The sequence below is a fragment of the Notamacropus eugenii genome, chromosome 1 (genome assembly GCF_028372415.1).
Source record: "Notamacropus eugenii isolate mMacEug1 chromosome 1, mMacEug1.pri_v2, whole genome shotgun sequence".
NCBI classification, from domain to species: Eukaryota; Metazoa; Chordata; class Mammalia; order Diprotodontia; family Macropodidae; genus Notamacropus; species Notamacropus eugenii.
The window spans coordinates 419,030,862-419,047,205 of NC_092872.1; the positions used below are offsets into that span (position 1 = coordinate 419,030,862).

Consider the following 16,344-nt stretch of genomic DNA (forward strand, 5'->3'; position numbering starts at 1 on the left):
ATCTCCGGTGACGTCATGGAATTCCTCCGACGGATTTGACCCGGAAGCGTGATGCGGCAGTCCTGGGGCTAGGGTTCGAATCCCGCCGCAGTCTCTTACTGCACGTGGGACCAAGGCCGAGGCACTTCAGTTCTTCTGCATCACTTTCCTAGTCTGTAAAACGATAGGGTTCGAGGTCCTTCCCACCCTCCGTCCCACCTTTCCGGGGCGCCACCTGGGAAAGGCCGGGCTTAAAGATTTTTCAGAAATCATTCAATAAACCTTCCGCAAAGCCTTCCCTGATCAAGTGCAAAGCGTCAGGGCCGGGGGAAGGGGGCACCTCAGCCCACTTGGGCCTGGGCTCACCCCTCCCACCCGCCAGGTGCAGGCAGTCCAGAGAGGGAGTCACCCCCCCACCCCTCCCCGGACTGTGGAACCATTTCCCTTACAGGATCGTGCGTTTAGAGTTAAAAGGGATCTTACAGGTGAGGAAACTGAGGCCCAAGAGGTTGTGGCTTTGACGGTGGGCTGGGCTTGGCCCCAAGGCTAGGGCCGCCCACTCCAAGTGCAACATTCTTTCCATTGCCCGTGTGCCTCTGTTTGTGTGGCATCTTATTACGTAGCCTCGTACATTCTTATTGTTAACAAACGTGTATTCGCTACTAGACTGCCAGTCTTACTTGGACGGTGACCAGGTTATTTTTGCATCTCCCAACTCCCAGATGTCACTCAATGTTGAATAAATGATTGAAATGAAGGGGGAAATGAGGGGGGGAAGGTTTGAAATGAAAGCAGATTCGGGGACCCAGATTACCTTTGAATAAACTCACCAAGTTGTAGTTTGGTGTTTCTAAAAGAGACCTAGACCCTACTTTAAATCATACAAAAATTAGCTGATATTGAAGGAGAAAGCTTATAGTCACACTTGCCATTTTATATTGCAAACAGGCATGTTGCTTGCAAGGTATGTTTTAGTAAGATTATTTTATTTTACAACTTCATTGATCAAGTATTTATTTGGTGCCTTGCTGTGCTAGGTACTGTGGTATGCCAAAGAAGGTAAAAGTCTTGGAACTAGCCCAGCAGGGGCATAGAATCCAAAAATAGTAAGTGTAGCTCATAGCTTACATTTTTACAGTTCTTCAAATACATAATGTGTTTGTTGAGGTACAGTGTTTCCACAGAGACTGCCAGTACCAAGACACTTTACAGTTGGCTTTGATGTCAGCATGACCCAAATTCATTTGACTGCAGATGTGACCCCAGACATCGGGGGATGGCATGAGGAGCTTGAAAAAGAAAAGAAAAAAAATGGGTAGCCAAGGCTTCCCCATAGTTATGCCTGCCGAGTTCTCCCCTTCCCGGATTTATCAGTGTTAAGAGGTTTGATGAGTGGCTTCCTCTAGCATTATTAGCCTGTGAGGTATTTAAGAGGCACCTCTTTCTGGGACTGCTGTTGCAGAGATGCTCCCTTTCTTGAGCCAGAGCATTATGCCATGTAGGTTCCAGAAATTGGGAGCCACCATGGAATCAGTGATTGCCTTGTCTGGTTGTCCCATGCAGCCTTGGACAACAGAATTACCAAAAACCTTTGTAAGCACTTTCCAGTCCCAGGGTGCATGGAGTGCATGGAGATGGGAAATTTATTAAAAGACTCGTGTCTTTGAGGCTGCCTTTTTTTCAGTTTAGTAGTGTGCTATAAGAAATGGAAAACCTGGAAAGAATTACATGAGCTGATGCAAAGTGAAATGGACTGCGTACAGGGTAACAGCAGCATTGTAAGACGATCAGCTGTGCATGACTTGTCTATTCTCAGCAGTATTACGATCCAAGACAACTCTGAAGGATTTATGATGGAAAATGCTGTCCATTCCCAGACAAAGAACTGATGGCTTCCGAATATAGATGGAAACACACTGTTTTTTACTTTGTTTTTCTTGGAAGTTTTTTGGTTCTGTGTTTTCTTTCACAACATGACGATTATGGACATGTTTTACACATGTATAACATATCAAATTGCTTGCCTTCTCCATGTGGGGGAGTGGGGAGGGAGGAAGGGAGACAATTTGGAACACAAACTTAGAAAAACCAATGTTAAAAATTGTTCTTGGGGCTTCTAGGTGTCACAGTGAATAGAGTACTGGCCCTGGAGCCAGGAGGACCTGAGTTCAAATCCAGCCTCAGACACTTGATACTTACTAGCCGTGTGGCTTTGGGCAAGCTACCTAATCCCAAATGCCTTGCCTTCCCCCCTTCCCCCCAAAATTGTTCTTACATGTAAATGGGGGGAAAATAAAAGAAAAAAAGGAAAAAAAACCCGTGCTAGAATGACCAGCATCTGAACTATTTATATAGTCTGAAAAGGAGCATTGGAAATGGGAAGCTCCTGGGTTACTGTATCCTATGATATAGTTGTCTGATGTTTCTAGCCATTATCATGCTTTTATACTCCTAATTGAACTATTTAACAGTGACTTTAAAGTCGAAGTGATTTGTGAACAACCAGCAGGATCTAAGAGGAAATGGATATTTTTTTCAATGAAATGGGAGCACATGAGTCTTGGAGAGTAATAGAGCCTTCATACGTGCTCATCTCTCCCCATTCATTTTTTTTGGGGGGGGGGGGAAGGGGGATCAGGACTATCTCTTTAAATTATTTTTTCCAGAGGGAGGGGGAGAAAAATCTAAGATTTATGAAAGTGATTGTAGAAAACTGAAAACAAATTAATTTTTAAAAACTACCTCATAAAAAAATGTTTTCCCTCTGCTTGAATTTGTTCAAGTCATTCTCCTATAAAGTGACAAGCCCATCCATGGCCACTATAAAAAGACAGAAATAACTGACAAAGCACTCTGAGCTCATTCAAATCCCTTGGCTGGATTTTTACCTTCTATGATTATGCATAAAAGGCAAATTCTTAAGTGAGCACCCTATTACAAAGTGGTATTAGCATATCCCCTAGGTGTGTTTCTTCCATGTGCATATTACCTGTGGGAGTGGTAGCAAGATCAACTACTTTTCTTGCAGTGTCATTAAATATCTTTGAATTAACTGTGTCCTCTGGCACACAGTAAAGGGAGTTATGGTTTTGAGAGGATGGAGGCCCATCATATACCCTGAACCTAGAGTAACCATGCCTGGGGGTTCCTTTTGTGAGTTGGGAGGTGTCCCCAGGTGCTACATAATTATTGGGGGAAAGCAACAAAAAAAGTACAAAGTACAGGTGTTGTAAATTACAAAGGTGTGTTCAAAATCTTTCAACCCAGGTACATGCCTGTTAGCCTCCTCCACCCTTGACCCCCTATTATTTTCCTTCCTTTTCTCCCCCTGCCCAAACTGAGGTGGGAAGGCAAGGGAGACAGAAGAACAAGTCATCTATGACAGGTCAATCTTGTCAGTGAATCGATGGGTAAATAGTTCAGATGCTGGTCATTCTAGCACTGTTTTTTTTTTAATAGCATTTTATTTTTCACCATTTACATGTAAGAATAAGAACACTTTTGAACATTTGTTTTTTAAAACTTTGAATTCCAAATTCTCTCCCTTCCTCCCTCTCAACCCCCCCCCCATTGAGAAGGCAAGCAATTTGATATAGGTTATACATGTGTGGTCATGCAAAACATTTTTATATTAGTCATACTGTGAAATAAAACATAGAGCCAAAAAAAGCCTCAAGAAAAATAAAGTAAAAAAGTATGTTTCAATTTATATTCAGACAATATGTCTGGGGGTGGATAGCATTTTTCATCATAAGTCCTTCAGAGTTGTCTTCGATCATTATATTGCTGAGAATAACTAAGTCATCCACAGCTGATCGTCTCACAATATTGCTGTTACTTTGTACACAGTACATTTCACTTTACCATCAGCTCATGTAAGTCTTCCCAGGCTTTTCATTAACACAATAGTATTTCATCATAATCACATATAACAGTTTGTTTAGCAATTGCCCAATTGATAGGCATTCCCTCAGTTTCCAATTCTTTGTCACCAGAAAAGAGCTGCTATAAATGTTTTTGGTACATGTAGGTCCCTTTCCTTTTAGTTTTTATCTCTTTTAGGATACAGACTTAGTAGTGGTATGATCAAAGGGTATGTATGGTTTTATAATCTTTTGGGCACAGTTCTGAACTCCTCTCCAGAACTGTTAAATCAGTATACAACTTCACCAGTAGTACATTAATGTTTTAATTTTTTTCACATCCCCACCAACATTTATTATTTTCCGTTTTTGTCATATTGGCCAGTTTGACAAGTGTTAAGTCGTAACGCAGGTCGTAACACTTAATTTGCATCTCTCATCAATAGTGACTGATCATTTTTTCATACAATAATACAGAGTTTTGATTACTTTTTCTTAAAAATTACCTGTTCACATCCTTTGACCATTTATCAATTGAAGAATGGTTCTTATTTCTATAAATTTGACTCAGTTTTCTATGTTTGAGAAATGAAGTCTTTATCAGAGAAACTCACTATAAATTTTTTTTCGCAGTAATGTGATTCCCATTTCCCTACATCCTATTTTCCCTGTTTATCCTGCTCTCTCATTCTATCCTGTAAAAGTCTTAAAAGTGTTTCACTTTTGACTTTTACCTCCCCCAAATTGCCCTCCCTTCTATCAGCCCCCCCCATCCCCTTCCCTTCCTACTTTCCTGTATATTAAGATAGATTTCTACACCTGAGTGTGCATATTATTCCCTCTTTGAGGCAATTCTGATGAGAGTAAGGTTCATGTGTATCCCTCCCCACTTCCCCCATTGTAAAATCTTTTTCAGTCCTCTTTTATGTCAGATAATTTATCCCATTCCACCTCTCCCTTTCCCCTTCTCCCAGTGCATTCTTTTTTCTCAACCCTTAATTTTATATTTTTAGGTAATCATACCATCATATTCAACTCACATCTGTTTTCTGTCTATGTATACTCTTTATAACTGCCCTAACAATGAGAAAGTTTTTAGGAGTTATAAATATCATTTCCATATGTAGGAATGTAAACAGTTTAACCTTATCAAATCGTTTATGATTTCTTATTCCTGTCTACCTTTTTCTGTTTCTTTTGCATCTTGTATTTGAAAGACACATTTTCTATTCAGTTTTGGTCAAAGTCTTCTATTTCATTGAATGTCAATTTTTTCCCCTGAAGGAGTGTACCCAATTTTGCTAGGTGATTCTTGGTTGTGATCCTAGCTTTTTTGCCTTCAGGAATATTATATTCCAAATCTTCTGATCCTTTAATGTAGAAGCTGCTAAATCTTGTGTTATCTTGTGTGTGGCTCCATGATATTTAAATTACTGTATTTAATTATGGATCTGGGAGATTCCTGAGAGTTTTCTTTGGGTTCTCTTTCAGGAGGTGATCAGTAGATTCTTTCATCTGGGGCAGTTTTTCTTGATAATTCCTTAAAAGATGTCTAGGCCTTTTTTTCTTTTAATCATGGCTTTCAGGTAGTCCAATAATTCTTAAATTATCTCTCCTGTATTTGTTTTCTAGGTCAGTTGTTTTTCCAATTTTCCATTCTTTTGGTTTAGTTTGATTGTTTCTTAATGCCTCACAAAGTCATTAGCTTCCACTTGCCCAATTCTAACTTTTAAGGAATTATTTTCTTCAGTGAGCTTTTATACCACCTTTTCCATTTGGCCAATTCTACTTTTTAAAGATTTCTTCTCTTCAGTGAATTTTTGTGTATCCTTTTCCATTTGGTCAAATTTGCTTTCCAAGGTATTCTTCTCTTCGTTGAATTTTTGTGCCCCTTTTCCATTTGGCTTATTCCATTTTTTAAGTATTATTGTTTTTTGTTGTCTCCTTTCACCAAGCTGTTGATCTTTTTTACATGATTTTCCCATATCACTCTCATTTCTCTTCCCAGTTTTTCCTTTACCTCTCTTACTTGATTTCTAAAATCCTTTTTGAGTTTTTCCATGGCCTGAGACCAATTCATATTTTCTTTTTCTTTCAATTCACATTTTTCTGAGGTTTTGTATGCAAGAATTTTGACTTTGTTGTCCTCTTCTAAGTGTGTATTTTTATCTTCCTTGTCACCAAAGTAACTTTCAATGGTCAGAATTGTCTTATGTTGTTGCCTATTTCTTGACTTTTAACTCTACACTAAAGTGAGGTTCTATTTCCTAAGTGGAGGGGGCACTGTCCCAAGCTTCAGGTTTTTTGGGCAGATATTTTCACAGGTAATTCGGGGGATCTGTAACAAGTTTTTGGCCCTTCCAAGATGGTATGATCTAGGGAGAGATGTGTATACTACTCTCCTGTACTGTCCACTGGTTTGTGAGTGACCACAACCTTGGAACTGTGACCAGAGTCTCCGCTCCCTTGCAGCCACAAGTTCTGCTGTGCTATTGCTTCTCCTCACTCTGGGACTAAGACTTAGGACCCAGATCCAAATGTAGCCAATGCAGCAGAGTCCTGCCCCCAGTGCCAGCCAAAGGACCCCTGTAAATCTTCTGACCCCCTTACTGTCTATGAGCTGAGAGGTCTGGAAACCATCATTGCCACCATGATTTAATCACACCAAGGCCTGCTTCTGGTTTGCTGGGGCGCAGTCTGCGCTGGCAAGGCCTGCACTGGACTTCTCCCACCATCATGCAACAGACCTTTCCTACCAACCTTCTAAGTTGTGTTGGGCTGGAAAATTGTTTTACTCCATCTTTTTGTGGGTTCTGCTGCTCTAGAATTTGTTTAGAGTCATTATTTAAAGGTATTTGGAGAGGTTTGGGAGAGGTTTGTGAGAACTTAGATGATTTCCTGCGTTGGCCCCTCCATCTTGGCTCCACCCTCTAAGGCTACTTTATACATCTAACCTCTTGGAGCCTCTGTTTTCTCAACTGAAAAATGGGAATCAAATATACTACCTAACTCAAGGTTGTTATGAAAACGTACTCTGTGAACCTTAAAGTGCTACAGAAATGTTGTTATTTTTAGTGTTATGTTGTTCAAGGCTTTGTCAGTCTTGGAAATTTGCCTGGGACACTTGAGAGATTATGTGATTTGCTGAGAGGGTCACACAGCCACATCTTCATTGGTTAAGAGTATTTCTTAATTGGGAGTTCTCAGTGTCAATTAAAGGGCAGCTTGGTGGTACACTGAATGGAGTGCTAGGCTTGGAGTCAGAAGGACCTGAGTTCAAATGTGGCCTCTGACACTATCTGTCTGACCCTAGGCAAGTCACTTCACTCTGCCTCAGTTTCCTCACATGTAAAATGAACTGGAGGAGGAAATGGCAAATCACTCCAGTATCTTTCTCAAAAAAAACCAAAATGGGGACATGAAGAGTTGGACACGACTAATTGACAAAACAACAACAAATATCAATTAGATCACTGATCCAGGCCCAATAAAAAAACAAGCTTTGGCAGATAGTTTGGCTCCATAGCAGGGTAGGTCTATAAGCAGAAACAATTTCTTTACTAGGAGTTGAAGTGTGTATAGCATTTGCATACAGAGAAAAAGGAAATCACACATAGGGTTCTGTGCCAAGATATACATTAATAAGAAGAAAATAAAACTGTAGATTCTCAGAGGTAGCAGAGATATCAGAGGGCTTCTAGTCTGACCTATTCCTGAAGGTACTCCACAACAAAAACGACAGTAATGATATTTAAATAGTGTTTACTCTGTGTCAGGCACTGTGCTAAGCCCTTTACAGCTATCTCAGTTAATCTTCAACCTGGGAGATGGGTGCCATTATTTCCTCATCTATAAATAGATGAGGAAACTGAGGCAGGCAGAAATTAAGTAACTTGCCTAAGGTCACACTTACAGATTTGCATCCAAGGCTTTGAGACTGCAGGCCTAGCTATCTATCAATAGATACACTGCATCACCTAGCTGCCCCAACATTCCTTTTTTTTATTTTTTAAACTGAGTATCCCCATCTTGCCCAGGCTGGAAGTGAGTTCGGGGGCTACTTGCAAGCTCTATTCCACCACTTACCAGCATAGGAGCTTTGACCTGCTTTGTTTCCAGCCTGGACAGGCTCACTGCCCCCTTGGTAGCCTGGTGTCCCCATCCCTCCTCTTCCCCACATTGATGCCTCGTTAGTGAAGACACTCCAAAACAAAGCCGTCTGCAGCTCTCAAACTCAAACAATCCAGTCTCAGGCTTCCTTGTCAGCAGAGACAACACCCCCTGCCCCCCAGGTGTGAGTATCCCAATGCAGCATTCTCAACTAGTGCTCAGCCACTGCTTGGAGACCTTCAGTAACAGGAGACTCATCTTGTCTCAAGGTATCCATGCCACACTGTTGGAAAACTCATGTAGGAGGTGTCTGTACCGCCTCATCTCTGGGAGCTGACGGGACCCTAGTAATTACCATTGGGAGAAACAAAACTGTGAGACACTGGGAAGAAATTAAACTTCTTGGAATTCCCTATTTCTTTGTGCCTGAGATATCCCCATTTATCATTCCTGGTGTAGGGAGCAGAAAGCTTTGGCAGTCGATCTGAGGCTTCTGTGCCCTCCACATGGGTTAGCAGTGAAGCAGCCTTTGACAGACTTTTAGGTTGCTGCAACCTGCACCTTCATCCGCTGTAAGCAGGACCAGCTGAGAGAAGATTGCATGTGACCAAGGTATCTGCAGCCACAGACCTCTTTCCTGTACTGACCAACCCTGAGATGATCCTAAGATCAGAGGTTTAGAGCTGAGAGGGACCTCAGAGACTCTCAAAGACAGCCCTTTCATTTGATGGATGAAGAAACTTAATCCCAGAGATGATATGTGGTTTTCCTAAGGTCACACACGTAGGAAGGATAAGAGATGGAATTTGAACTCAGCTCCTCTGACTCCAAAGTCTTATATTTTTTGGTACTCTACCATGTCACTGCAAGAGTTAAGGAGAGAGAGAGAGCAAGCTCCATGTGGGGAGCACATAACCATTTTTCTTTTTATTTTCTCAATATTTAATAAACTATGTAACCACAGTATATTGATTGCCTGAGTTTGTTGAATGTTGGGATTTAATAAGAAAGAAGAGGCCAGATGCAGGGAAGGGGTCACAACTCTACAGATCTATATTCAAACCATAGATTTGATGTTTTTAAATTATATGATAAATGATCAAAGCATATAAACAGGCAGTTTTCAGAGGAAGAAATTAAAGCTATCTATAGTCAAATGAAAAAATGCTCTAAATCACTATAGATTAGAGAAGTGCAAATTAAAATAACTCTGTGGCACCAACTGACAACTATCAGATTGGCTAATATGACAAGAAAGGAAAATGATAAATGTTGGAGAAGATGTGGAAAAATTGGAATACATTATTGGTGGAGTTGTGAACTGTTCCAACCATTCTAGAGAACAATTTGGAACTATGTCCAAAGGGCTGTAGAACTGCATACCTTTTGATCCAGCAATATCACTGCTAGGTCTGTATCTCAGAGATCAAAGAAAAGAGAAAAGGTCCCACATGTGTAATAATATTTATAGCAGCTCTCTTTGTGGTGGCAAAGAACTGGAAATTGAGGGGATGCCCATCAACTGGAAAATGGCTGAACAAGTTGTGGAATATGGATGTAAGGGAATGCTATTGTTCTATAAGAAATGATGAGCAGACAGATTTCAGAAAAACGTGGAAAGACTTACATGAACTGATGCTGAGTGAAGTGAGCAGAACCAGGAAAACACTGTACACAGTAACAGCAATATTTTGTGATGACTAACTTTGATAGACTTAGTTCTTCTCAGCAATACAATGATCTAAGTCAATTCTAAAAGATTCATGATGGAAAATACAATCCATAGCTAGAGAAAGAACTTTGGAGTCTGAATCCAGATCAAAGCACTCTTTTTCTTTCTCGTGACTTTTCGCACTTGTTGTGATTCTCCTTTCACAACATGACTAAGGTAGAAAAATATTTAATATGATTGTACATGCAATGTAAAATTGCATGCCATCTTGGGGAGGGGGAAGGGGAGTAAGGGGGAAAATTTAGAACTAAAAATCTTATAAAAGTGAATGTTGAAAACTAAAATTAAATAATTTTTAAAACTTTAAAATTGGAAAACTACTATTTCATCATTCCTTATTCTAAATCCAGAACATGGCCAACAATGGTTTTAATTTATTCAGCCACCTGGAACTCTGCTGCTCCAAGGATGTGTGGGAATCTCCCACAAGCAAGCCAGAGAGACTCTGATGAGACCAGTTGGCTGATGTAGTGAATATAGTGCTACCTGGTGGACAGTTCTGATATTACACTCATCTCATGTGTACTGCTTTTTTGTAGACTTATGGAAGGTTGTTTAGAAACTGATGTAAGCTGCTACCATAGCACCCAGAGTGTCACTCCAAGGATCCACCAAGTAAACACAGCCCACAGGTGTCCCATTAAGAAGTCTTTCCTTCCATTGATCTGTCTCTCCACCACTTCCACAATTCCTTCCAGCTCTGCCTTTGGGGAATGGGGGCAGAGGGCAGGAAGCAAAACTCAAATTTCCTCCATAACAACAATACACTCTTCCAAATCTAACATTCTCTGCATCTCAACTTTGGAATAATTTCTGACTCGCAGACTGAAAGAAAGCAACATTCTTTCTTTATAGAATACCTTGCATTAAAAATTCCCTACAAGTGATCATCTAGTCTCCATTTGAAGACCATCAGTGATATTGGTTTACTTACCTCCCAAGACTACTTCCATGCTATTCTCTGCCATAGTACCTTGTGTGTGGTGCTGGTTTTGCTTTTTGCTTTGGTCTTGCTCAGGATTTCCGCCCAGGAGACTTGCTCATAAAGTTCAGTAGGGTGTGAAGTCCTTGAAGAAAAAGACTTTGTTTTTTGTGTTAGGATTCCCAGGGTGTGCCTAGTCAGAAGGACCTGGGTTAAAAGTGACCTCAGACCTTTACTGTGTGATCTTTGGCAAGCCACTTCACCTCTGTTGCCTCTGTTTCCTAAACTGTAAAATGGGGAAAATAATAGCACCTGCTTCCCAGGGTTGTTGGAGCAATCAAAATCAAATCAGAGAACATTAAACATCTGTTATGTTCAAGATGAGGTGCCTTGCCTTTCACTGGGGATGCAAAAAGAGGCCAAAGAGGGCCCTCAAGCAATTCACAGTCTTAACAGGGGAGACAACAAGCAAACAAATACGTACAAAGCAAGCTGTGTAAATAGGACAAGTAGGAAATGATTAAAAGAGTAGAAGCACCAGAATTAAGAAGGGTTAGTTTTTAATTAGATTTTATTTGAAACTTAAAAGAAGCCAGGAAGGCCAACTATCAAAGAGGAAGAGGGAAAGCATTCCAGATATAGGGGACAGCCAGAGAGAATGAGATTATATCTGTGAAGTGCTTAGCACACAGTACCTGGCACATGCTAGCTAGCAGTAGTAGTAGTAAGTAGCTAAGAGTCCAAAGTAGTAGACTACAGTTAGCACTTAATGTTCATTGAATTAAATTGAAAGGAATCATTGAGTGCAAAAATGGGATTATAGGAACTTTAGAGGTGATCTGAAGGAGTCAAACAGCCCTTATTCTTTTTTGTGGTTGAGTTGTGTCCAACTCTTCATGACTCCATTTGGGGTTTTCTTGGCAAAGATACAGAAGTGGTTTGCTCTTCTCCTCATTTTACAGATGAGGAAATTGAGGCAAAAAGGGTGACTTGCCCAGGGTCATACAGGTAAATATCTGAGACTGGATTTGAATTCTGGTCCTCCTGATTCCAGGCCCAGTACTCTATCCACTGCACCATCTAGCTGCTCCAATTTTACAACTGGAGAAACTAAAAGGTTAAATGACTCGCCTAAGGTCACACAGCTGTTTTGTGACATAGGCAACAGAATTCCTAGACACGATAGCACCCCCAGAATCCACTGCTGAATTTGGTCTCCACGCAAAGCCTCTCTTGCATTATGCCTTATCCATCCCTGCAGGAGGTTTGGAACTAGATCCCGTGGGATGGCGGAGAGGGTGTAGGTGCGCTGTCCAGCCTTTCTCTCACCCCTGTCTTCGATCTCCAGTCTTCTTTTGCCCTGGCGTGGGGCCAGGGAGCCCGGTGGAGGTCAGTGCGAGGCAGCCCTGTTAAGGATCTGGGCGCCTGCGTTCTCTTCCTTCCGACCGGGAGAAGAGGGTCACCGCACCCCTAGAGGCGTGGGTGGGGGAGGAATGGGAGAGAGATTTCCAGACAGAGCAGAGCCTGGCTCATAGTGGGGCGGGGGAGGGGCCGGGGCCGCTATGACGTCGTCACCGGCATTGAGACCCCCACAATGCCTGCAAGGACCAGAACCCCGGGCGGCGCCAGACTCTGCAGGTGAATAATGGGGGTCGGGGAGAGTTTGGGGAGGATTTGGGGAGGAGGAGCTGCCCCGCCGATGGATCAGGGCAAGGGGCACTGCCCTGAGAGGACACTGAAAAGTCACAGCATTCCCGGGGGGCATGATGAAAGCTCGAGACTCGAGGGAGGACGCTGGGATGGGGAGGGGACTTCCCAGGGCTCGGCCCAGGTCTCCTACACACTTTTTGGGGGTAAGGATGGTTCAAGCGCCCCAAAAGACTAACCCCCCTCTCTCTTTCAACATTCAACCTCCCCCCAAATTCAATTTAATTTCATTCTGTCGAGGGGGTAGTGTTACTTACGCTGTATTGTCACCGGGACCCAAGGAGGGAGGAGGAGATGGCCCCGGGGTGGCTCTGGGACAAAGAGGCAGAAAACACCCACGAGTGAGCTCCCTGTCCCCACCGGGAGAATCCCAATCGGCTTAGCCTCATGTTCCCCTCGAGAAACCCAAATACTGAAGTCCAGGAAAATTAATAATTCTCACCCATGAGGGCTGGCACACACAGAGCACTTTGGAGATAAAGTTCAGGATTCCCCCCAACAAACCTGTTAAGTAGATAGGACAGGCATTTTTTCCTACCTACTATTTTTTGCATATTAAGAAATTGGGGTTCAGAGAGCTTAAGGGTCACACAGCTAGTTATGTTGGAGTTGGGATTCAAGCCAGACTTTCTTGATGACTCCAAATTCAGCACACTTCCAGGTGATGATTCCTGACATAGTCAAGAGGAGACATCACTTTTCTCCAGGAGGATACCTGATTACCTGCATTAGAGATTTCCTTCTGGTGTCTCAAGTCATCAGGGAAGCCTCGACTGGTTAGTTAGGCTGGCTAGTTAGTTAGACAGGCTGGTTACTCGAAGTTGTAGTCAACTGAACCATCTTGCCTTCATCACTCAGCTAGAGAGAAAGAAAGAGAGAGAGAGAAAGAGTGAGAGGGAGAGGACAGGGTTCTCCTGGGCTATGAGATTGTCACTACTTTGGGAGATTAGTGAATAGTAACTGAAACAGGGCAGAAAGATAGTGGTCTCCTTTCCCCTTACCTCATAGGCAAAAGCCAGCCAATACCCAGGATCCATTTCCTGTGGGGACAATCCCTATACCCTTAAGGCACCTAGGCCCTGAGAATATTAAATTACCCCGTCCTCTCCAATCCCACCTCTCTCCTGCAGGGAAGCTGCCCCAGTCCCTCAGCCTAGGGCCTGGGAGAGGCTGTCAGACATCCCCCTGCCCTTGTGATCATCTGGTGGCCACTCGGTGGTGATCAGGACCTGGAACTGAACATCCATCCATCCATCCATCCCTCCAGGCCCCATACACCATCACAAGCTGTTGAGTCCAAGAGAGTCCTGGACACTGCCTGCTCAGTCCAAGTAGGGTCAGGACCACCCCTGGCCCCAGGGGCAGCTGAGTCAGATAAGCAAGACTCTGAAACCACAGGCCAGGCCAGGCCTACAAATCTGGCTACCAGCACCCAGATTTAAAGAAACCTGATTCACTAAGAAGACTGGAAACCATTTCCCTCTCTCCCAGGGGCTCAAATATTTAATGTCTAACAGGAAAGTCAAATCCCCTCAGCCTGAGACTTCACCCTTTGAGGCAGCTCCTTGTGTAGTTCCAAACCTCTTTGTCCAAAAGCTTCACTACAAAAAAAGAATTTCCCCCTCCTCTTCCCCCTTGGAAAATCAGGTCCATCTCTGTGCCCGCTAATGAGTGTGGGCCCCCAGCCCCTGGGAAATGGACATCAGTATCCAGAACATCCTGAGCTTTTGCTTTGGACGCTTTCTAGGGTCCAAGAACAGCCAGCCTTTCCTGCCCAAGATTGAAGGCCCTCTGCTGCAGATCATGGGCCGCCCCCCATCGGAGGCAGATGATACCCTTCTGGAGAATGAAATCCTCCCAGACAGCCTGCCGTGCTTCCCAGAGGGAGACAGTATGAGCAGCACAGAGAGGGACCAGGCCCCTTGGGATGTGGCATTATCCCCTGACGGGGAGGGATCCACAGGGATAGTGGACAGAAGCAAGCTGCTGTGGGAGTCCAGCCTCATCCCCATCTCTGAGACCTTGGGGGCCCCAAGCACAGAGCACCCTGCTAGCTGTAACTGTGGTCAGCTGGGCCCCATAGCGCTGTTCTCTCTCCCGGAGGCCACAGAGTCGGTAACACGCAATTCTTCCCAGGGCCTGTCCACCCACCACAGACAAAGTGATTGGAGGATGGGTACAGAAGACAGGAAAGACATCGCAGAGCTGATGAGCTCCTTCTCAATGAGGCCTGACTCTACCAGACAGCTGTGGCCTAAGACTCGTGTGTGCCAGACCTATCATGGAACCACAGAGGCAGGCCGAACCACATCAGGATACTGGGGCCTTTCTCAGCCTTTTGGTCATACCGACTCTGGTGAAGCAAGGGTTCTGCAACCACCTCAACTAGACCTGGGTCCCACACAAGGGTGTGCTAGCCCAAAGCCCTATTGTGAATGGTCAGACACACAGGCACATGCAGACATGAACATGCACATAGAGAAGCCATCTCAAGCACATCATCATGAGCACATACACAGAAAAAAACATTTTCGCATGAAAACAGACATGGACCTAGGCCATCCAACCCTTTAATCCCCCTCAAAGTTTTCTGTCCTACAGTAATACCCTGGGGATGGACTGGAGGATTTGGAGGGGTCAGGGGAGTGCTTTCTGGGATTTGGAAAGAAACAAGTGTCCAATAAAGGCTAAAAGACTCCCTGTCTGCTCTATATCGTGACCTCTTTCTGCATAATTTTGGCATGTGGGCTTTGTATCTAGGGAGAGGACACAGGCTGGGCTAGTTCCCAGGGGTGGACATTCTTGGATCCTCAGCATGGCATTGCCTGTGCTCCAGATATGACCAACCTAGGTGGTATGGATGTGGACTTCACAGATGGAATTTATAGATCCAGAGCTAGAATGGCCCTCAAATGCCAACTATACCCAACACCCTCCAACCCATTTTATAGATAAAGAAACCAATGCCCAAGAAGAATAATCTATTTGTGCAAGGTCACACAGAGAGTGAGGGTCAGGGATGTGATTTGAACTCAGGTCCTCAGACTCTGGAGCAAGGTTTTTGGGGTTTTTTTTTAACTTACTGCATTGCTTTCCTGTTCTTTCTTCCCCCTCACAGAAGGACTCCACTCCACCTGAAATGTCAGAGCACTTTTGATAACTCCTTCCTGGTGTTCTATATTCTATAAGGCTCCCCCAAACTTTAACCTTTCCCAAAGTATCAGAGCATGTAGGACATTTCCCCTAGAATATCAGATCCCCCTAAAATTCCTCCACCCATGTTATCAAGCACAATTTGCGAGTTGCTGAGGTATTACTCATGGGGCAGAAAGCTGCACCTCTTTTGAGTCTCCAGCCTTGACCCTGTGACCTAGAAGGGTCACCGAATCCTGGGACTTACAGCAGAAAAGGACTTTAAAAGCATCTTGTCTGGTTTTCTGCATGGGAGTCTGGTATCTGAGCCCCCAGCCTGGGGCCCCAAGGAAAGAGAGTATTGCTATCCATGCTTCATGCATGTTACTTGCCTGCAGACAGACTCCTACTACATACCTGTCTTGCCCATGTGTCACTGGAGCAGAGCACAAATCAGGCTCCTTGGCCTGCAGATAGGACCCTCCTGGCCCCCACCCCCCAACTGCCTGTGGGCCTTTCGGTGGCTCCAGCCCCTCATCCAGGGCTGTGCTGGTTCCGGGAGTAAACAGAGACAAACAGTGCCAGCTGGAAGGGCCTTATCTCTGGCCCAAGAATAGCCGCTGGAGAGGAGTGGAGATGGGGGGTGGGGCTAGGATATAGCGACTGGAGTGTGAGACTGAGGCCTGGAGAAAAGTCAGAGTTCATTTACTCTGGGCACCTACTATCTCCCTATTCCTTTTTGCTTACTGTCTGCCCCCTGAAATGGACTAGACTTTCCTGCCTTGTCTTGCTTGTGCAATTGTTTCAATGGCTGGAGGGCCCTAAGAGACCGATAAAGCCAAGCTCAAATCTTTGAGTAGAGGAAACTGAACTGGCAGAGTAGGTACAGAGCCCAGGCC

At 43.9% G+C, this 16,344-nt stretch overlaps 1 protein-coding gene and 1 long non-coding RNA gene across 4 annotated transcripts; one reads left to right on the forward strand and one right to left on the reverse strand.

Moving 5' to 3' along the window:
* Nucleotides 1–946: 946 nt before the first annotated feature.
* LOC140518859 (uncharacterized) lies at nt 947–16,002 on the reverse strand. The gene is made up of 6 exons (XR_011972034.1): nt 15,863–16,002; nt 15,397–15,447; nt 13,037–13,171; nt 12,571–12,624; nt 10,619–10,751; nt 947–1,268 (listed from the first exon to the last, which is right to left on the reverse strand). It is a non-coding gene; the product is annotated as an uncharacterized lncRNA (long non-coding RNA).
* LOC140518857 (uncharacterized) lies at nt 11,807–15,024 on the forward strand. 3 transcript variants are annotated; one of them, XR_011972033.1, is made up of 2 exons: nt 11,807–12,244; nt 13,444–15,024. XR_011972033.1 is itself a non-coding variant. In XM_072631335.1 (2 exons), the coding sequence occupies exons 1-2, from the start codon at nt 12,169–12,171 to the stop codon at nt 14,885–14,887; spliced, it is 903 nt and encodes a 300-aa protein (XP_072487436.1). In that variant the 5' UTR covers nt 11,999–12,168; the 3' UTR covers nt 14,888–15,024. The 3 variants fall into 3 exon arrangements, 2 of the variants coding, with proteins under 2 accessions (XP_072487436.1, XP_072487435.1); XM_072631335.1 differs by having other exon boundaries at nt 11,999–12,244; nt 14,061–15,024; XM_072631334.1 differs by lacking the exon at nt 11,807–12,244 and adding an exon at nt 12,282–12,459 and having other exon boundaries at nt 14,061–15,024.
* Nucleotides 16,003–16,344: the final 342 nt, after the last annotated feature.